The following is a 23505-nucleotide window of genomic DNA, read 5'->3' on the forward strand; positions in this document are numbered from 1 at the left end:
GATACTTTAACAGCAACCGGCCACAAATCCTGTTTTTTTTTCATTGAGCAATTTTGTTCGGTATGTATTGTCAAGAAAGAAGACAAAATGTCAACATGTCCAGATGCACAATCAAGGCCCAAAATATGATATTTTAAAGCATTTTTTTAAACAAATATAAGCAATTGAAAAGTAACCACCTTTTAAGTTTCAGACCAAAAACCGCGTTCTAAACTAATTCTTTTTATCTACGCAACGAAATTTTCAGATTCAGTGGGATCCGCCATCTACATTTTGAAAGGATTTTGATTTATTTGGAGCCATACACTCTCGATTTCTCAACACTCTCGATCATGGAACGTTTTTTTTCTCATTTTCAATTTTGACACAAAAGGACTGCATCATAAAAGGATGGCTTTGTAGAATCATACCAGTTTTAAAAGCGGCTGGTGGCATTATAAATAAAAACTATTTAGAGGCACCTGGCTTTTCGCGGCTTTTGTTCAGCACTTAATCGCAAAACGCCACCGTTGAGACGCGCCGTAAAACGTGAAATTGGGGAAATGGCGTTTTAAGGTGGTTTAAGTGGTTTAATTATTGATAACAGAGGCGTGAATACTTCTTGATCAATTTTTATTGCATGGCTGGAACCTCAGTATTTTCTGAATGAAGTGTGATGGAAATCAATGTCGGCGTGTTCTTCTTGTGGAAAAAAAAACTAAATCAATTGAAAAACTTCAAATGTGATTTCTCGCGTCCGATCTGGCGCAGAAGGTTCTGAGTCTGACTGTTGTTTTTCTTCAGTTAGCTGCATGAGATCAGTAATCCTGAAAAAATTGAGATTAGTATGTATTAGTTGCAGTCGAAAGATCATTCTCACCTACGTTCGGCATCTTATATGATTGAAAAAAAATTACAAAATATATTAGAAAAAAAATTCTGAGAAAGTTATACAAACAATAAACGAAACTTTGGGTTAGCTCTAGCTGCTATTTCATTTTCATCTTCTTTAGTTACAGATTGGTCAAAATCTGAAAAAGAGAGGCTAAGGACATTTTATAGTCTTTTATATATATATATATATATCCCCAGTTCGCATCTTTGTTATTGATTTTTAAGCCCTCCGCCTCAAAACTGATTACCTCTATAGATAGAAACGTCACTACCGTTCTTTCTTTCTTTCAGCAACTTAAGATATACAGCAACTTCTATTATACACAAGATGCCCTTTGTTGAAAAAATCCTTCCAATTTTGGGAAACCGTTTTTTGTTGAAATGTGTACTTAAGGATAGAGTAAATTTAACATGAATATATAACCGGATTAAATGGACTCACGTAGATGCAGTATAAATGTCATGAGCCGAATTGTCATTTAACCGAATAAAAATTGAAATCTCGTTCATTTTAATTCTGGAAGCTCACTTAATATAATATTCTGCCAATACCTCACTTCGGCTTAGATGGGACTCAATTTGCTGACGCAGCGGAGTCTTGATTTTTTTCCGGCAGATTATTCGGTCTTAGGTACCGTTTAGAGGGGTTGAAGTTTTAAGCAAGATGGGAGGAAAGCGGCACAAATCAGCACCATTTAATCGGACATCCATGTCCGATCTATTGAAGATTGTGTACTTTGTGGTCTCTGCGTAATTGACAGGTTTCCTTTGAGACATTCAAGTCGTATTTTGTCAGTCTTTTGAAGCATTTTCAACTTAATAATTCAGCTTATAATTGAACTAAGGGCATGTCAAAAAAAACAATTCAGATAAAAGACTCCAGCTGTTTTACGGACGTTAAGAATTTAATGAGGTCGTTTTTCTCTTGTGTTCCGGCAGGGACGGATCTAGGGTTTTCTCGAGGGGGGATGGGAGATTTTCAAAAATGTTTCAAAAATTTTGTCGACCTTTTATTTTAGGTTGAACAAATTGATTTTTTGAGCGCTCTCACACCACTATAATAATTTCTTTTGTCGAAAAGTTTAGCGCTGCCGCAAATATTTGAAACAAACAGGTCAAAAATGCTGCTTTTGGGCACTTTGTTGAAAATTTCTACCAAAAAATTTCTTCCCTCAAAGTTAATATAAATTGGCACCCTTTGAAAAATGTTAGGATTGGTTGGCCGAAAATAGATGTCATATGAAAGATGGTGATGGGTAGAATCCCAGAGGAGGATCTACCCACGAGGGAAAAGAGCAACAATTGAACTGTTCGACTCTATGCGGAGAACCGCTGCAGCACCCATGACTAATATAACCGACCCATAATTTAAACACGAAGTGAGCTAAACAAGACTGCTCCTGTATATCAGGAAAAGTCTTGAATTTTCGGACTGCCCCTCAATCCATATCGAATGTTATTGGGAAAAAAGAATATTGAAAAACTTTAAATTTTGGACAAAATCAAAGATCAAGTGGGAAAATTTGAATCGTTCGAAATGAATACGACCGATTAGCTAGCCTCAATTCACTTTGGAACAATTTTGTTGTGCCGGATAACTCGCCACGCATAAATAGTTCGCGTTATGCTTTCAGTATTATGCATAAAATCTACAAAGCGCATACATTAGCCAAGAGCATGGCCAAACTTGCGATTTTCCCCAAAACTTTTCAAAAAACGATCGGAGGTAAAGTACCTTTTTAAATTGGATGTCAGGGAGTTGATATCTTCAATGAATCATATTTTTTTTGTTAAAAACTATTATTTTGATCGCCGAAAATTGCCTGAATAAAAAAACACACCAAGCATAAATTTTCCGTTTTCTTTGAAAGTCGGAATGATTTTGATTTTTAAGACGTAACTGATATAGTGAAACAAGAGTGCCATACTTTTCTGCAAGACGCTTATATTAATCTCAGATCAACAAGAATAAAGTATTTGTAAAATAATTATTGTTCCGACTTTCGATACGAAAGTAACGGAATATTTGTGCTCGGGGTGGGTTTTTTTTTCTTCAGACAAATTTCGACTTTTTAACTAGCCATTTTTGACGGAATTTTTTTATATCATTCGAAAGGTATTGTTGTCCTGAGCTCAAGTTTGAAACGATATTTCACCTGTGATCATTTTTCGTAAAGTTACGGGGGTTTAAAGATTTCAATTTTGGCCAATTTGGGACAATTAACGCGCGATATATTTCGCGCTATTAACGCGTAAGCGGAGAGTTAATCCGTCTTAGAAATCGTTCCAAATTGGTTAAAAGAAGCTTATTTGCTATACTTGTTTTGTTACAAAGAGCGAAGTTTATCTTTTTGTACTTTATATGGCGTGTGGGGGGAAAGTTTTCATAAAAAACTACAATATTTAGAAAAAAATTTTTTTTTTTCATTTTGTTCTATTTCATATAATTTTTTAATGTTATTACTGATCCATAAACCTTAAAAGGCAGTCGGAACATTCAGGGCTTCGCCCTGATACGAGCAGTCTTGTTTGCTTTGTGGTATAAAAAAATTTGATCATATTAGGTTAAGTTTTTGTTCCGTCCACTGAAATTAGGGAGGAACCTCGACTTCGGGTTGGTTTTGATTTTTTATATTTTATCTTAATTTTTTTCCACGTAAAATCTGCTACCAAAAAAATTATTGAAAGGAATCGAATGATATATCATATTAAAGCCCTCCAGGTTGTGATTCGAGCTACTTTTATAACTTCAAAAAAAATTCCGTGTCAAGAAATTTTAAAATTTTTGAGTTTTTGTTTACTTTGAGCAATTTAAGTAAACGAGTAAGTCCTTAATGGGAATACACTAGTCTCAGTCATAAGCTAAGCCATGAAAATTTATTTTTGTTGGAGTAAAATTATTGTTCCGACTTTCGATAAGAAAGTAACGGAATATTTGTGCTCGGGGTGGGTTTTTTTTTCTTCAGACAAATTTTGACTTTTTAACTAGCCATTTTGACGGAATTTTTTATATCATTCGAAAGGTTTTGTTGTCCTGAGCTTGAATTTGAAAAGGTATTTCACCTGTGATTATGTTTCGTAAAGTTATGGTGGTTTAAAGATTGTCATTTTGGCAATTTGGGACAATTAACGCGCGATATATTTCGCGCTATTAACGCGTTAGTGGAGATTTAGTCAGTCTTAGAAATCGTTCCGATTTGGTCAAAAGAAGCTTATTTGCTTTGAAGAAGCGTAATTGTTTGGTTACAAGGAGCGAAATCAATCGTTTTGTAATTTTTTGAAAAAAAAATTCAAATTTTAGAAGAAAAAAATTTCTTTTTATTTTATTTCATTTAATTTTTTATTGTTATTACTGCTCCATAAAACTTAAAAGGCAGTCGGAACATTCAGGGCTTCGCCCTGATACGAGCAATCTTGTTTTATTTGTTGTAATTTAGAGGCTTTATCAGAACTTTTAATCAAAAAAGTTTTCAGATTTTTTTCTTGTTGTGGTCGGAACTTTCTGTGCTATCTTGTTTTACTACTGTTTCAATGCGTAAGGAAAGCGTGCGGGAAACTGAACTTAGAAAATTAAGCATTTTTTTCTACTTTGGATGTACTGGAGCGCGTCTAGAAATATCTCGAGGGGCGGGGAGTTTCAAGAAGAAACTCAAAAATCTCACTTTTTTAGAAGCACTTTTGATTTTAAGAGATTCAGGCGCATTAACATTGATCCATGTGCACGGTTTCTTCTTCCCGAATGCAAGCGCAGTGGAGCAAGTGGTCGCTATAGTAATTGCCAATGCCATGTTATGAATTGGAGGGTTGTAGGTCGTGGTGAACCTTAGTAGAGAGGGTATGGGGAGTCATTGTACGATTGACCCAAACTTATTTGTTATTTCTAAGTTCATGAAATTCATGTGAAAAAGTTAGTTTCTGGTTCAAAACGAAAAAAGTTTCTGGCTTTTTGACATTTGGATAATAGAAAGGCTTTCTCAATGAATCAAAATTATATCAGATTTTCTTTTAAATTTATGATTACTTCTGACATTTTTTGTTCAGATTTGCTTAATCCCGGGTTAGTTTGTAAGCTGTCCATAAATCCGCTTTTTTGTATCTTTTTCATTTATTTTATAGCTCTTTGTTGATAAGAAAGAAGAACAATGACAATAAAAGCGAGGCGGCAAAAACAAAGACGCTCCTAGGAAGAGATTTTTCTTTTGATTTCATTCTGTTTATTTATTTTTCCTTGTGTTTACCTTCGGGGCAGGGTCAAAATCATCAGAAAAACAAGCAACATAAGATTTGATGGAGAAAAAAAATCAGAAAATGCCACATGTGGTCATGGTTTAAATCAATCCTGTACCAAGCCGACGATCTTTGTTAATCAGTGTTAGCATTATTTGATTTCAGCTTTTAATCACTGTCTGAAGTAAGGGACTTCTAATGTCAATTGAACGCGAAAAAATTGGCTTTTAGTCTACGGCATTCAACTTTTTAGCTAATATCTAAGGGTTATTTGAGAAGACGAATTTGTGTGATGAAAATTTTTCCCGCAATTTTTAAAATAATAATTCAAATGATTTCATGCTGCAAATCAATATTCAGATATCAAACTTTTGGTTGGTTCACTTTTTTGTTCTTGAATTTGGTAACTTCGGTGACAACTTCGTGTAAGTAACAAGACGGCCCATTTTGTCTTGCATTTCGTTTACTTTCTGTACCTGAACATACGTCAAAAGCTGAGATTGAAATTGTGTCACATCAATATATTCTACAGTGTACTTCATTAAAGTTACATACTCTCCTCCAACTTCACGTAATTGGATGTTCGTCTAAGATAAATGTCGATAGCTCTTCACTGGGAGTTGAGCTAATTCTGCAATATTGCTTTGTGCTATCAGATTTCAAGGATTTATTCAAAGGCACGCTTAAAGGGTTATAGCAGAAAAACAAGTCATTTAAAAGGAAAGACTTTAAAAACGGTTTTGAAAATCATGCATATTACAGATTGTCTAAGTGTACTTAAATTTCAACCCGAAATACCAAACTTGCTCCATCATTATTAAACAAGCTTAGCTTGTGCTATAGTATGAACAATATATTTTTTTTCAACCTAAGTCGCAAGTATTGTTGCGGCAAAATTTGTTCATTTTGATCAATAACCAGCTATTAAGTACTGCCAATGTTAAGGATATTAGCACAGACTATTAAATTACAAATTCCTGTTTGATAAAAAACATATTATGACAATGTATGGGATCGGTTTTTTTTTCAGACGCTTTTGGAAAATTTTCGTTTTTCTCAAAAACTACTACACCGAGTTTCAAAAAATTGGTACTAATGGCGAGTCCGGCCACTCCCTTGTTTGCTTGCATACTCTACTAGTCTGTTTCTACCTTACGCCACTTTCTACAGCCTTAGAAAACGTGTGTGGGAAATTTTGACCCCAATTTTTGGATTGTTTTTTGTATTTTCTCGGAAACTACCCGCCCAAATCTGAGATTTTGGGTTCAATGGATAGAACAGGTTGTGCTGCCCTGCATAAGTGGCTACGCCCAATTTTTTTCACAAATTGTTACGGCCTTCAAAATAGACAATTTGAGATTTTGGTTTCAATTGGTAGAACGGGTTGTGGGAAGCTGTCTTGCTAATGCGGTTACGCACATCTTCTTTTACACAGAAAGTTATGACCCTCGGACCATGGAAAAATTAAATTTTTGGCTGTTTTCTTCAAAATTTTTGACTTTTCTCAAAAAGTGCCCTCCCGAATCTGAGATATTGGTTTCAATGAAGAGAGAAAGGGCTCATTGTATAAACTCTAATGTTCAATTTTTCTAACACAAAAAAGTTATGGCCTTCAGAAAAGTCAACGTTTTGATTTCTAGTCCGTTTTAAACTTTTGCCTTCTCGAAAACAACTCAATCTGATATCAAAGGTTTAATCAAGGCAACAGGTTGTAAGACGCCTCTGTGCATAAACTGTTACGCATTAAAGTTTGAGCAAAAAACATGTGTTTGGGAAAATTCTAGAATTACAAAATTTTTCACTCATTTTGTTATAGAGCAACAACCAAAGTTTTGGCTGAAGCTCAAAGCATAAATTTTTTAAATAACCTACTTCATCCCGTATCGGTACAACAAATTCAGAAATATCAAACAGTTACCTCAAGCTTTAGCTGGGTATCTAGTAGCTTTTACGTTTTAAGGTATCATGGATCTGTAGTGTAGACGTGGGAAAGGAGGCCCGCAACAAAATAACTGGGTGCGAACCTGGCCAGCGTCGGATGTTTTTATGAACTTCTTCGTATACTAGTTAAAATGCGTCCGCTCCATAAAATGAGGCATGTTAGTTCTTACGTTCCTTTTTTTCAAACTTACTGGTTCTGCTAATGCGTCATAACTGGCGTGCGTCACTTGAGAAGTTTTGTAGACTCAAAATTTTCCTCATTCAGTTTTCAGGTTTTCCCAGTTGCGTTATCGGTCATATTTTTGCTTGTGTACGCGAAGTGCAACTTCACCTCTGTGTAAAACCTAGCCTTTTAACTGTTTTCAGACCAACTTCAGCCTTGTTGACTTTGTATCCACAATTTTTTATAGTAATTTTTCGAAAACTATCATTTTGTTATAGCGTAAGAATCAACCATATGTGAACTGATTTTGATGTCACTTAGCAGGATGAGATTTTCAACCGGACTGCAGCAGGTCCCTATTCCGCTACCACCTTTCCTTTTCCCTCTTCGAATTGATCGACAAGGGCCCGTTGTTTACTTATCAAACAGGTGTGCTAGATTGCGCCTTCGGGCGAAAATGTGGGCTGCGAGATAAGAAGCAAAAATCAATCCACCGAATTGAATCGTTCCATTCAGTGTCTCGGTTTGTGTGCTAAAGCACACACAATGAATAACAACTATAGTGTTAACCCAAAAAAGTTGTAAAAAATAAGCTACCACAAGAATAGCCGGCTTCTGTGCAATTACTAAAAATTCCAACCGCTAATACTATTGCAAAAAAGTTATACTTCAATCAGAAAATTTTCAAAAAAATTGAATTTCTATTTTCTCGCATGATTTTCTACACCAAGTAAAATCACTTGCTTAATTTGGTGTTTCAATATCGAGTTTTCCAAATGTTTCAATATCGATCAAAATGACAAATGAAAGGTCTTGAACATGATAGATCACTCGACCCATCTGACATTTGTTTGTGGTACTTGATTTTGGGAAAAAACACACACTTGAAGCCTTGATTCCCTCTATTTTTTGGTTGTCCAAACAAAAATGGTCGTTTTTGAAAAATTGATGTATGAAAAATTGTAGAAGCTTATTAATCATTAGGCTTTTGATCTTTTGAACACAATAAAACAAATGAAAAATTGACTCTTAAAATATTTCGTATTCCGTTCTTGCATTTATTGCTCGTCTATTAAGTGGGCGGAATTTCAATTATCGGTCAATTTTTAAATATTTAATCACACTCTTTTGAGGTGCAATTTGAGCTAATAATTAAATAGCTTGTCTGTAGGCTTCAATTTGAATAGCACAAGTGTGTGTGGTTCCTTTCAAAAATAAAGAGCCCCCGGGTCTTCTCCTTTTTTCTCTTCTCGAGCCTCGTGAATGAATCAGTCTCCTCCGAGCATCTTTTCACGTGCGCTTCCTTCCCCCCTCATCCCCTTTCTATCCTGTCAATCAAAGTGGAATGCGTATTTCCGCATGTCTTGCTGGTCCTCGGGGCTCCTTTCACATTAAATAGACGACACACGTGTCAAGTAACGGAACTGAGTACCTTCCACCACCACCAGGCTTTTTGAACAATGTGAATTAAAATTCTCACCTTCACTTCACGTTCAAACAAGGACGCTTCAACTTGGGCTCAGAGAAGTCTTTAAGGGAAACTAACCCAATCTAAGTTCATGATAACAACTACCTGGCCAATTTTCGGGATAATATCTCCGATAAAAAATGTCGCTAAAAGATCCCAGCCGGTAAAAAATTAAATGTCAGGAAAGCGATCAAAAAGAGATAATTTACTGCCATAGTGCAAAAAATAATTTTTGTAGTTTTGGAATAGTGTTTCAACGCCTAGCCCAATCTTCAAGACACAACCGAATCTGAACTTTTTGATCAACAGCCAATCTTAATGGTAGTTGAGCAGGGAATTCAATGCCCGCAGTTTTTGCTACAATGTGATCTATAACTGTCTCCAGAAAATTGCCCTTTTTTGAAATCCTTTTTTGGCCGCCAGATCGCCCTGCTGTCAGCCATTCGAGGGAGGAGATGTTCATATATGGTATTTGTCAAAGTTAACACAACACGTGTGAGAGCCCCTTGACATTTTCAGTCTACCAGTTTTATGCTATCGACCATCGAGGGTTGCAAACCCCTCAAGGCCACCGTGTGAGACATGGTATGCGGCGTTCCCTTTTCAAGCCCAGTTGTTGAATTTGAAGCAGTATTCAGGAACTTAAGGGGGGCTGATTTCCAAAAAATGGGGCTGATTTCCTGTGGGGCTGATTTCCAAAAAATTGTCAAAAATGTTTGGTAGTCACAAATTTATTTTTCGAGCAGTCTCAGAAACCAATAAAAATTTTGGAAATTTTTGACCAAAGAATCGCGTCCCTTCAAAATTAAAATATATTGGCGCCATAGACGCCTTCAGAAAAATTTTAAGGTTGGTCGGCCGAAAATGGATGTCATAAAACAAAATAATAGGGGCGACCTTTTGGCTGGTGAGAAGGAAAAAAAGCGTCCCCCCGAAATCTGCCCCTGGTTGAATTCAGATATTTTTGCAAAACATTTTGGGCCGAGGAGCAATAAAAGCCGTTGGTATCTCTCAATTTTGTTTCTTTTTAGTGAGGGTAAAAATGCATGGAAAACTGTAAATTGAACGTGATTCATGGAAGGTTTCTATAGGAGATCTCAATTCAGAATTTGAGAAAGGAAACAGATTGCGACCACAGTTTTTGAAAAAAAATTCAAGAAAAACGAGAAAACTTTTTTTGTTAAAAAAAAGTTCACGGAGAAGATGTAAGCTTTTAAAAATCGGTTAATTTATTCCGATCTTTTAGAAATTGTTTCTGCTTCAACCTTATCTTAACAGTTTACTCGGATTCGGTAGTTCAGTTGTAATTTCTTCACCTCGACGTTTTCTCTACCTTCGTGAGCCATGAACGCCTACTCGAAGTTATTCAACTACTCGAATTTTCAAAATAAAATCGCAACGGCGATGCCCGATCAACAAGTTATCTCAATTGCATTTGAGTGGAGAAAATAAATGCCAGCTTTTTGGGTTTAAGAACGCTCCAGAAAGTCACATAAAATTGTAGTTTTTTGTCCCTTGGTCGCCCAACTTTTTTTGGAGAATCTGTTTATTAAAAAAATGCATCATACTTATCCAAGTTTACATCTGTGAGTGGCTTGGTAGCATTTTGAGAATACAAGTTTGAGGCTATCGACCATCCAGACCATCCACCTCAATTTGACAGTGTAGACAATGTACACGACTGTCGCATTTCAGACCCAGCTGTTGAGTTTGAAGTTAATAAAAGATACAATTGCAGTTCTAAGGACAGCAAATCAGATCTCTTCTTTCAATGGTCAAGAAATTAACCATTATAGTATTTAACTACTGACGTTTTTTCAACTCTATTTCAGCGAAAGATGGACAAAACTTGTTGGAATCTCTTTTTTTTTTCAATTATAGTGTGGGGGAAAATTTTATGTGCACTTGTTTGGATTACACTTGCTAGAGCAAGTGTCTTGCATTTGGGAACTAGACTCTTTTCCCTTTAGCAACTTTAAGAACTTGAAAAATTGTAAGAAACAAGCTTGCTTCATCATTAAACTTTGAAAATTTCCACTCCTTCAACTTTCCTTAGAGGCAACGCGGTTGGACTAACAACCTGAGGTCTGAAGTTTGACTCACAGCTGTCATTTTTTCGTGTAGCTGCAATGTTGTTCATTGCAGTTTCAGGTTGTTCATTGTAGTTTCTATTTTTATTTTATAAAATCAAAATGTTTACGGCTCAATTGGTGTCTATTCAAAGTTTGTCCGCGTTGTTTTCTTTTCGTAAGTTTTGTTCCGTTGCTAATTTAGTATTCAAATGTGTCGCTTGGTATGTTTGTACCGACTGAACACTTTTGTCGAGACAAACGAAAATTTTGGTAGACGTAGTTTTTGTTCAATATTTTTCTTTTTTGTTTTTTTTACTCTTTTTTTTGTGTGTTTGTGTTGTATCGCAAGTGGTCTCTGTGTTAAAACTTGATACAGATATTGAGTTAATACCGGATTGCGACAACAGTTATTGTTGTTGCTAGAAAAATTCCAAAAAACGAAAAACGTTTCGATTAAAAAATTAAGTTAGGTTTGGCCTATGTATTGTAACAAAAATATACCAATTATTTTTTTGCTCAGATATTAGATAAATGGAATTAGTTTTGACTTCAAAATGATATTGGGCTAAAAAGCGAAACTATTTGTTTTTTTTTCTCTACAGTTTTCTGATTTTTGGGACACCTTTAATTGAGCACGAATTACGACTGGCTAGGCTTGCTGGGACGTAATTTTGCGTGGGACAAAAAACTACCAAATCCCAAAACGCCATAAGAGATATAGTGAAGAAACATCAGAGTATTCCTAATTAGGTTCCTGAAGTTACGACCATGATAAGTTTTATTACAAATTTGAGTTTTAAAAAATTTAACTTAAATTTGTAACACTCCATTGGGTTTGTTATAGCTTATTTGACCTCTGTGGATCAGGTGTCATTTTTGGTTTTGACTTTTTCTCTCTCTTCTTGAGGCGTGAACACCCTATTTATCCACAATTCCCACCACACCGATTGAGATTTATTGCCTTTTTTGGGCCATTAAGGAGGCCCCCAGAAATGCAGTCGTCATATCATAAACACAGTATTGTCAGTCTGCTTGCAGTAGAATAATAATTTGATCTGGAGTAATTGTTTGCCGATTATAAAAATGGATATCCAGTTTATTTTGTGTTTTAGGGCCTTTTATTTCCCTTTTTAAGAAAAAAGAAAAGTGAATATAAATAGCAATCTAGGCAAATTTGCATGATTTTTTATTTGTCTTTGAAAGGCGATCTATAGATTTTGTGCTAATTTCATATACTTTTTCCGTTTTTTTCTTAGAAGAATTATTAATAAATGTGAAGTTCTTCTTAACTCTGAGGTTCATTTGTGCTTTGATGTTTTTGAAAGAAAAACATAAGCTCAATGAAAACCATTGCAAATTTACTCAAGTGGCAACGATATATTTACACTTCTCTCTATAAATCCTCTCAAATTGTCTGATTTATCCCAACTTCGCGCGCAATCAAAGCTGGTCTTAGTCTTAGTGAGCCCAGTTGATAATGTATCAAAACCAAACATCCGTAGGAAAATAGGTCTGCTTATCAGCAAAAGGTAACTAATGATTTATCTCAAGGGCCTTTTCATTAGTTTAATGGACGCGATAATGACCTTTCAGTGCTTTATATATTTTTCAATTACATCTTTTTTCTTACAAATTGAGCTTAACCCCCGGTTTTTCCATTAATTGGCAATTTTAATGGCTTTAAAAATTGTAATTGCCGGTAAAAATCAGATCTTTGACAGATATATGAGATAAAAACTTAGTCGACATTTTAAGTCTCAAATGTAAATTAAGAGCGCATCATAAATCAATTAACAATGGTGATGATGATGTGTGGTCTGTTTTTAGCATGTCATTATTTCTGAAATGCTTTATATGGCCCTGTTTTTCGAAAATCCGCATCTTAGATGATGGATAATTTGGGTCTGAGAACTTCTAAGATATTCAAAAACTTTTATTAGCTTATTGGGAAAAGATGCTGCTCAGTCAGAATGATATTAAAATTGCGAATTCTCCTCTCTGAAAGAGTAATTGAGCTAATAGTTTTGCACCAGAAATTGTTTACCACTCTTTCGGTAACTTCGTGAACAATCCTCGGTATCTGTAACCCTACGGCTTCTGAAATATTAGATTTTGGCGCATTTCTGAAGTTCTCACAAAGTTACTACGGGGTCTTTTTGCGAAAAAAAAATGTTTTAAAAGGTGAAAACAGATATCTTTCACCCAATGATTCACTTAACAAAATTGACCCAGTTAGCAAAAGGCAGTTGATATCAGAGTCTTCCACCCGAGATAAATTAGGAATCTCTTTAATCCATTGTCTCAATTTCCATTGCTTTTCTTTTAATCAAAAAATCCAAGGGGGGCTTAGGTGAAATTGAGACACAAAAGAAAATAGAGTGAGTTTTTTTACTTATAATAAAACGATGCATGATCTAAATTTTTAACGGCGTTCTCTCACAAATATTTGACAAGTTTTCTGCCTGAAATAAATCTTATGTGACTCATAGTTGTCTATCCTTCAAACGCTTGTCAGTTCAGCTGAGGTACAAAATTATACTTTTTTCTGGTCTTTTGTATATTATCTTTGTCTGCTGGATGGTAAATTATTTTATGGCATGGAATTTTGTAGTGTATTTGATGTTTGCTCGTCTGAAAAAGGTTATTTCTAAATTTAGGCAATAGATCTAATGGAAATTACCATAAATCAAATCAAGCTTACACGGTTTTTGCTGTTGGCTGTCAAACAAGATCAGGGCAAAACAACATGCCATCATGATGATTAAAATACATAAAGGACATTGTTAACCATTCGTTCGTCGCCGTTTGTTGAAATCACGATAAAAAAATGAGAGCATAATATAATTAGAAGAATTTTTTTGCCTCAAACCCTAGTTCTTGATGATAAGAGTTTGCGGACATTTCCAGTCTATAATTTGAAAATTTTCCAATATTATATACGTTTTTCAACAAAAACCTTAACTAGCTGTTAAAGTATCACAAAATTCGTACCACAAAAAGTACCACAAGAAGGAGTCGTGATGCAGAATCCTTAGCAGTTACATCTCTCCTCGTCTAATCGACTTTCTATCATTTCAGGCGATGACTTGTCCGCTTTCCAGAACAGGTATGCTGTGGGAGGACCCCAAATTCCCTATGACAGCCGATATGCCCCCAGTGGCTACGAAAGTCGCACTCCTCAAACTCTTCGCAATAATCACCACCAGGTGAACAGATCAGTTTGATACATTCCTAGAGATTTTGTATGCAAACAACGTAAATCAGTGGTTTGTACCATAAAATAAAAAGCTAATACTGGCTATGAATTCAAGATGAAAAAGTCTAGAATGGTAGAAAATATAGCATACCAAGTCTTAGATTACGCTCAAATTTTACGAAAAATCATCTTTTTGTTATTCCCGTTTCAGAGCAAAATGTCAAAAGTCCTAATTCTAAAAAGTAAATTGCTTTGTGAAGGTCTTGAATTTTACTACCAATATATCTGTTTAACTTTCCTTGCTTATTCAACCCTTGAGAACAGTAGCGGATTTAGGGGGGCGGACGCCTTTCTCAGGGATTCGACCCCCTGCCACACTCAAAGGGCCCTCCTTTGTACCATTTTGAGATATCCATTTTTGGCTGACTGACATTCAAAGATCTTTTAAGGCGCCTACGGCGCCATTGTATACTAATTTTGAGGTGGGAGCTCGCACCGAAAAAAGGCGATTGTTTCGTCCAAATTTTCAAAATGTGCCTAAAAACACCTGCGGTGCAGAAACTTTGGTCAAAATAAGGTCTTTATGAAGATTTGGGAGAGCTCAGAAAATCAATTTAGTCGATCTAAAAAAATCTTTTTGAATTTTTTTTTGAGAATCCGCCCCTCGAGAAAATCCTAGATCCGCGCCTGCTTGAGAACCCTAATTTCCCCGAATCATCCGAAAATCTAAAGATATTCATTGCAAGAGGCGACAATTCGTTAACATTTGATTAAGTGACAAACACTGATTCGCTCAAAATACCTCTCGCGCCGAGTAAGCGCAGCGGAGAAAGTGGTCGCTACTTGCCAATGCGCCTTTTCACGAACTGTCGCTATTTGCGATTTGTCTCCTGTTATGAAGTGTTGCTTAACCCTTGCTTTGTGTGCATAACTGAAAAAAATAATTTGGCTATTTTGCAGAACTTGTACATTTTAGCTGGAGATGTTCTTTTTATTTAGAGTGGTGAAAACTCTAGTGCCATGTTTTCTGTAAGTTGTCGTGCAGCAGCCTTGACGAGATCACTTAAAATGTCAACTTGAAACAAAAATCTCTAATGAATAACATGTCTCATTAAATGCGTCTTATTCCTTGTTACATTTTACCCTCAGAAAAAACAGCGTCTTTTCCCCACGAATGTTTTATATCTCCATGTGTTGTTGTGATGCGTGAAGGACGTAGTAGGATTTTTGTAACCAATGAAATTTTGATCAATGTATAGATATTTTTGAACCTATTTTTCGTTTTAATTGGTTTATATTTCGTATGTGGGCTGACCTTTTGATTGGAAAAATTGGTTGATTTCTGAATTTATTTAAAACACTAGAGAGCCATTTGCTCAATGAAAAAGTTTTCAGCGACACATGCAAATGATTAAGACAATATAACCAAAAAATGCTGATGAAGCTACTAAATAGTCACGAGCTAAATAAAAAGCAATGATTAAATGAGGTTATTATAACTTGAAGTTAATGTTTTCACACTTTTTAGACATTTCACCCGAACAGAAGTCCCCCAGATGGTGAGCAAAACATGAACAATATCTACGCCACCAGCGGAAGGGGTCAGAATAGTTCAGCCACTCCTGCACCTGGAAAAAACAACTGGAACAACAACCACGTAGACGACAACTCCTCCTATGGTAAATATGAACTACATGCATCATCAGAAACCTTATTATTGTGCATGTTACTTTTTTAACAGTTTTTAGTGTTAAATTTTATGTTTTTTTAAAGGCTGTCGTCTTTTATTATACAAACAGTAAAATAGAATAATTAACAAAAAATGTGAACACCATTAGCTTTTTTCTATGTTAAACGTACTTCTGACTGTTAGAAACTTCCTAACTTTAAATTTGATTTACTGACTAACATAAACTAAATGAATATGTTTTTAAAACTTGGTGAATATTTCAGTTTAAAGTGTCAAGGCGCTAAACGCTTCTGGTTAGTTAAAATTAACGAATCGTTTAGAATAGCCAGTTTTGTCTCTGACCTGATTCGTGCCTGGAGTTTATTGGTTTCCATGATTAAAACACGACTCGAATCAACGAAATGTTCCCTAATTGAAATCATTCCAGTAACGTTTGGTTTTAACTTTTACACTTGAGTAATCGTCGTATAGTGTTTAACAACTACCTGCACTGTTTGTTATTTTTTCTCACTCCGCCAAAATCTTTAAAAAAAACGGACAATTTGGACATTTTAGGCAGACCAGTTCCAGGACTCTTGCATGTCGGCAAACCACCCGCAACTAATCCGACATCCGAAACACCTCCTCTATCAAGTCCAAGGAAACAAAAACAACCCTCCCCAGCTAACTCTTCAATCAGCGAGGGCGACGAAGTCTCACCCGAAGTCCCCCCTCGACCCCAAAACCCTTCCCATCCCAAAAACTCAAGTTCGCGACCCGGAGCATGGAATCTGCCGAGTGAAAACTCGTTTCGAGCTGGCGGAGTTGTTAACAGTCCGACAAATAATTTTCAACCCGAATCGCAATCTCCTTTAGAAGCGCCCGACTTGTGCAAAGACGTTAGAAATAGTCTGGAAAGGAGTCAAAGCTCTTCGGCAAAAAATTCTCTCAAACGACAGCAAAACGAGAACGGCGAGTCACGAATAGCTCAAGTTTAGCTTAACGCGCTGTGCTATTTTATACAAGCTAAAATAAGCTATGCAAAAATATAATCATTAGAAACGTCAGATTGACAATTTTATGGGCGAGGATTTTATGTCGGATATGATGATCTTACAAGTTCGCTTCAAGCAAGATAATCTTAATTGTAAATTTATAATTTTTTGTATTTTGCAAACCGTTTTGTATTTATGTTCGTGTATTGATTTAATCGTTGATTTTAGTTTGATTGCAAATTTACAAATTATATCAAATTTGGATTTGTTTTATATTTTATGACAAATTGGTCATCGCAAGGTTGGTGAAGCAAGATAAGTAAAACATAAGTCAATACGACGTAACAAGCGGATCATGCTAAGTGCGAATGCCCAGAAATAGTTCACCACGGATGTTTTTTCCTTGATTCACCCCTTCTGCAGTAAAACAAGACTGCTCGTATATCAGGGCAAAGCCCTGAATGTTTTGACTGCTCTTTAATTAGTCTCCAATAGTTTTTTGTCAAAAAATGATAAACTTTGATTTTCAATATCAAATATTAAGTGTTAAAACACGACTCATAAAGGATATAAAGAAAGGGTATGAATAATTAGTTCCATGATTACACTTCAGGAACATTTTTGTGTGCCAATGCTTGGTGCAAAAATTGCACACCTCAAAACAGATTTGGCAGAAATGTTTTGCCGCGGTTTCTTATAGCTTAAAACATTTTTTATAGTTGAAAACAAAATTTTGATCAAAACCATCTCATTTCGTCTTTAGTTTAAAAAATGAAAAAATTAATTTAAAATGAAATGAAAGTAAATTTTAACCTAGTCTTTGTTCAAGCTAAATTTCGACCATTTTCTTTTACATATACCCACACACACACACACACACACACACACACACACACACACACACACACACACACACACACACACCACACACACACACACACACACACACAATGATTCTTTCTCATTAAATTCTTTCTAACTGATACTTGATTCTTTCTCAATAAAACTTGCCAATTTGATAACTATAAATGAGAGACTCAATACAGCCGTAGTTTTGTATTATGAGGGGGCTATAATTTCCTGGGGTGGTACTATAATCGGAAAACGCCAATTACTTGGGTCGGGTAATTTTTTCTCTTGACAATTTTCAGCTTTTGGACCAGCAAATTTTTGAATGAATTTTTCAGTACCTTCTAAAAAAATTTATTTTCTTGAGCTCAAAATAAAAAAACGAATTTTTTTTTGCTTAATTTTGATTGAGCGCACGGTTTGAAACTTGCTATTTTGTTCATTTCGGGAAAATTAACGCGTGCTGTATTTCTGTTAATGCATATCGGATAAGACGAAATAATCCGGCAGTTCAGTTAAATTATTTAAAAATTGATTTGAGCGAAATTAAACCGTGCCAATATATTGCAGATAATCTGAGAAATATTTCATTTTTTTTTCGAGAAGGCGTGCATTCTCAAGATTTCTCCAAAAAAAACAAGAAACTGAGATAGGCACCAGTTTGAGTTTATATGAATTATATGAGTTTGTTTCTTCCTGTCTGGGGACCTGCTGTTGAGACCTTGCGATCTCTATCGTCCGGTGATGTTAAAACAGAAAGGTGCAGTAAGATTTAGATTTGATGCCTTACAGTTGATTTGCAATTAAATTTAAACAACTATTCTTTTCATTACTATGCATTCTACAGCTTCAACATGGCGCAGCCAGCGGAACGAAAAGGAGGAGGGAAAAATCCGCTAAATATTGTATCATTCTGGGACGCACGGACGCCTGTGAGTGGAAGAGCGGGAAGAGTGGATCATACAGTTCCAGGGGGCATGATAGCAAAATATGACATCGACCCTGATGATTTTTATTTTGCGCGTACTCTAAATGCAGCGGCCATTGCGGCGTTATCGGAGGATGTAAATGGAAAAAATCGTATCGAGGCGGAGAAGAAGTTGAAGTCTAACCTATATCTCTGTATTGGAGACGAGGGGCAAAGGATATTTAAAGCCCGAAAACCGGCGGTGAATGTTAAAACGGAAAGATACCCACGGGTATTGGACGAAATGCAAAACGTGTTCAAACGTGAGCGAATTGTGACACATGAGAGGGGACTATTCTATGGGAGAAAGCAGAGGGAGAATGAAACGTTCGAGAAATTCACGCTGAGTTAAACGCCCTTGCGGGAAGGTGTGATTTTGCTAACGCGGCTGAAAATGTTCGTGATATTTTTATTATGAATATGCGGGAATCTGATGTCAAAGAGAATTATCACGGTCAACCAAGTTACCAGAGGAGGTATATAGGATAGCACTATCGTATGAGAGAGGTGAACGTGCATATAAATCCTACACCGGAAAATTGGCCTCGTCTGCGCCGCCAATAACCATAAAACAGGAGCCAGTTAGTAATATCAGAAGGGGCAAATATATTTCAGATGTCGAGCACGCGGGGAACGCGGAGGATATACCCAAGGATCAGGCAGTGGAGACGGCGGAAATGACCGTAGGTGTTATAATTGTGAGGCGCCGAATTTTAAGCTAGACCATATTGCGAGTTGTCCTGCGAAAAGAGCAACATGTAATGCGTCCCGAAAATTGGGACATTTTGAACGCACATGCAGGGGAGTTAGAAGAGGTACTAACCATTGGAGAGGACGAGGACGAGTAGGACTGGCGAGGGATGAAAACGAGCATCACCAGAGCATGCATAGTGTAGACAACGCGTCAGAAGATCAAATGGCATGGGTGAATCAGCAGGGCAGCGGGGAGAATGAATCCATGACATCGGGATCCGATGACTACATGGCGATGTCGATCAAGAAAAAAAATGTGATAGAATTGAAAAATCCCAGAAGCCAGAGTCCAGGTTGAGGTGTCGGGAAAGAAGATGTGGCTTTGGGTGGGTAGCGGATCTCCTGTGACGATTTTCAGCTTGACGGACCTGAAAGCAACATTAGGTAAAAATAATATTCATTTACAACCATCTGAAGAAGAATTCTTTGACTACAACAACAACCGATTACACATACTTGGGAAAATGGCGGTGACGATGGCATTAAATGGCTGGGCTTCTCCAGCGCAAGTGTCAGTAATATCAGGGAATCATCAGTCAATCCTTGGTCGCGATCTGATGGGTACCCTAGGCCTGGAGTTGGTGCAGAGAAAGAAAGTGATGGGGATCACGGGGGAAGGGAGCAGTCAGGAAGAGGAGGATTATGATGAATTACAAACAAATTTCTGTAAGTTGTACCCAAATTTATTTATCAGAATAGGGAAAATCTGAAACGTTAAAGTAAGAGCCGAATTATTTGAAAATCTAAAGCCGATACAACAAAAAGGGCGTCGAGTGCCTATCAGTCTACAGAATAAAGTAGACAAGGAAATAGACAAGGAAGGCCATATCATTAAATTACAAGAATATTCGGATGAGTACTTCGTCTCTCCTATAGTAATCACAGTAAAAAAAGATGGAAGCATAATATTGGCATTGGAATCAAGAGAACTTAAAAAGCAGGTACACAAGAATATGTACCAAATGCCAAACATTGTCGAACAAGTAGACGGGATTAGTCAACTAATTGCAGAACGAAAAGCGGGGGATGTATACGTTACAACATTGGATTTCACTTACGCGTACGGAAAAGTATCATTGGAACAAAAGACTAGCGAACAGTGTAATTTTTCACTAGTCGGCGGAAAATCGACGGGAACATCTCGTTTTAGAAACGGATTTTACGGGCTCACATCAATGCCGGCGGAGTTTCAAAAAGTCATTGATAATTTACTTAAAGAATTTACTCAGGCAAATGCTTTCATCGACGATATCTTAATTGCGTCAAAGGGAACAAGAGTAGAGCGTATTGCAATAGTGGAAAAACTTTTGAAGAAGTTGGACGTATCAAACGTTTCATTGAAACTAAGGAAATGCGAATTTGCAAAAAACCGACTGCGAGTGGTTAGGGTTCCGAATTGGGAAAAATGGCATCGCGCCATTAGTTCGGAAAACTCAAGCGGTAGAAGATCTGAAAACCCCAAAATCTGGAAAACAATTAAAATCATTAATGGGTTCAACGCACAATTCGCATAAATTTTTGCCAAAACAATCTGAAGTGAGCGCACCGTTAAGACCGTTACTCAGTCAGAACAACGATTTTGTCTGGACATCGAATTGCAAGAACGCGTTTCAACAATTGAAATCTCTAGTGAAAAACATTGTAGAGCTTAGGCACTTTGATATTCACCGTGAAACTAGGATAATTTGCGATGCTAGTCACGATGGCCTAGCGGCCGTGTTAGAATAATACAGCGCCTCCGGTTGGCACCCCAATTCATTTGCGTCACGCTATCATAATCCGACCGAGAAAAAGTATTCTACAAATGAATCGGAGTTACTCGCGGTATTGTGGGCTACGAAACACTTTCAAAACTATATCTACGGACGATGTTTTTACGGTTATATCGGATCACAAGGCGTTACTGACACTACTAAATTCTTTACCAAAAGGAAATAAAACATTTTTTAGTCGGTTGACTCGATGGTACGATCGTTAAGTACCGTATGATTTCAAAGTTGAGCATAGACAAGGGTCGAAAATGGGAATGGCAGATTATTTGTCTCGGTTTTCATCTGCAGCGGCGCCCTTGACAAGCCATTACGATGAAAGTTTTACAGTTGCGAAAAAAAATGATAAACGATGCAGTGAAACCTAAGGACCAGTTAAAGCCTGGGGGTCAAAAGGTAAATCAAATTATAAAAAAAATCCGACGCTAGAGGGCGGACGATCATCTTGTACTCAAAGAAAAAAGTTGTATCCAATGAAAGTAAAAGGAAAGTTGAATATGCAAACCTTAACCGTGAGACCACACGCTCACTAGAGGGCGTTGCTACATGCAACCGGCGGTTAGCCAATCAGAATCAGAATATTTGCATACCGGCGGAAATATGCAAATTACGAAGCAAGAAAATCAGACGTGGTTCTCAGTACGTAAAATCAAGTTGTTGTCTGAAAGAAAAAATCAAGAAAAGAATCATCTATAAATTCTCCAGAGAAAACCGATCCGAAAACACCTTCTGCTATTGTTAATACCTCCACTCATTCCGGAAATGTAAATATAAATGTAGTTCGAAATGGAGCTAACCAGCCGCCGAGTTTCAGTTCAGATTCTGATATAGAATTAATACCTCCAGATAAAGTTATTCCGAAAAAGACTAATTCGAAAAAGCTAAACTCTGTTATCTCTTTTCCCCATCAGTTCCCCAGATTTTCTTATCCCCTTGTGCAAAGTGATAAATGGATTTATTCAATAGTGCCTACTGATAGTCGAATAGTTAAGAAAATTGATTATCCTGAAATTCTGAATTTAAAATTAATTGAGGCTAACTTGGAAACGAACCCGATATTGAAAACGATCCGCGACGCGATACGAGACAAGGACCCACGGGCCAAGGAGATTATCACCAGACTGGAGCAATATTACGCTCAATATTTCAACGATTTTGCTGTGCGCGAAAACTGCTTGTGGATGGATGGTCGGCTGGCCATAAGGAAGGATATGTCGTCAGCAGCGTTAAACCGATTGCATCACAATCATCAGGGGCGGGGCAAACTGTTCGCAGAGGCGAAGAACGTCTAGATACCGCTCATACATAGGAACCTTGCGGCCACAGCCAAATATTGTAAAAGCTGCCTAGAAGCAGGTAAAAACTTTAAGCCGTACACTCCAAAAAATGATAAGGGGGACACATATGTACCTAGGGAACCTAATGATCTGGTTCAATTGGATTTCTGGGGTCCTGTAACTTATGTACGGGGTCGAAAGAAATATGTTATAGTAGCAGTAGATACGTTCTCACATTGGCCGTCGGCTTATGTCTGTTCAAGTACCAAATCTAAAAATGTATTAAAATTCCTAAGGAAATACATAAATACACATGGGTACCCAAAGAAATTACATATGGATCAGGCAACCGGATTCTTTTCGAATGACATACAAAACTTCTGTAATTATGAGGGCATTGAACTAATAAAATCTCCGGTTAAAGACCACCGCGCTACAGTGATGGTCGAAAGGACCATTGGCTCGATAAAAAACTACGTTCTAACATATCTACAGGAAAATAAGAACTATGAATTTGGATTGATGATATCCCGTGCCCTGAGCGCTCTACGATTTGTGACCCACTCTAAAACTAAGCTTAGGCCATTTGAGGCCTATCATGGAAGAGAAGCAAATACCGCCCTTCGAAATTTGACAAAAAACCATTATTAAAAAACCTGAATTGGAAAAATGTCATTAACCAGAAATTATCATGTTTAGACAAGGCGAGTGGTCTACCCAACGTGGAACTGAATCTCGATTGGGAGAAGGGTAGCGATCTCGTGTACGCCCCGGAAAACCGCAAGACGCCGAGGGTTTTGGATGAGAACGAACTAATTGAAACTGACGTGGACCCTAAGGCCAAAGAGGTGGACCCTAAGGCACAAGAGTTACCTAAGGCACCATAGTGGCTAAAGCGACATAGAACAAGTACCACGACGGTATACCAGAGGACCGAAAAAACGGACCCAAACGACCCAAGAAGGTATAAACGTTTACTATTAAAAATTGAAAAATTGACAAAACATACGGTGCAAACGAAAAAAGGATTGTTACTAAGGCGAAGTGGTGTTTCATTTAGATCGGAGACTGAAGAAAGCTGAATTGAGAAGGGGACCGACGCTAACAACCCGGGTCCAAGCAAGCCTACGGAGCATAAAAGTCAAGCGGAAAAGTCGAAAGGGGACCAAATAGAAATGAAACGGGTGCAAACAAACAGTGAGAACCGAAAAACAAAGAAAAAGCGGATAGTCGAGAGCAGCAAAGACGAGGGCGACGAAGAGGAGGAGAGCGAATGGGCAGTAGTA

At 37.0% G+C, this 23505-nt stretch overlaps 1 protein-coding gene across 2 annotated transcripts in view; it reads left to right on the top strand.

Annotated features, from left to right (window-relative positions):
- LOC134841215 (protocadherin-1-like) overlaps nucleotides 1-16833 on the top strand; it is a 35130-nt gene extending 18297 nt beyond the window's left edge. Inside the window, exons 7-10 of one of the 2 annotated variants that reach the window (XM_063857051.1) lie at nucleotides 13823-13950; nucleotides 15469-15619; nucleotides 15894-15923; nucleotides 16186-16300. In XM_063857051.1, the coding sequence (XP_063713121.1) occupies nucleotides 13823-13950; nucleotides 15469-15619; nucleotides 15894-15898 (284 nt within the window). In that variant the 3' untranslated portion in view covers nucleotides 15899-15923; nucleotides 16186-16300. Of the gene's footprint in view, nucleotides 1-13822; nucleotides 13951-15468; nucleotides 15620-15893; nucleotides 15924-16185 lie in introns of both variants that reach the window. The other variant, XM_063857049.1, reaches the window with a different exon arrangement.
- The last annotated feature ends 6672 nt before the right edge of the window (nucleotides 16834-23505 follow it).

The sequence above is a fragment of the Symsagittifera roscoffensis genome, chromosome 3 (assembly GCF_963678635.1).
Source record: "Symsagittifera roscoffensis chromosome 3, txSymRosc1.1, whole genome shotgun sequence".
Taxonomy (NCBI): domain Eukaryota; kingdom Metazoa; phylum Xenacoelomorpha; order Acoela; family Convolutidae; genus Symsagittifera; species Symsagittifera roscoffensis.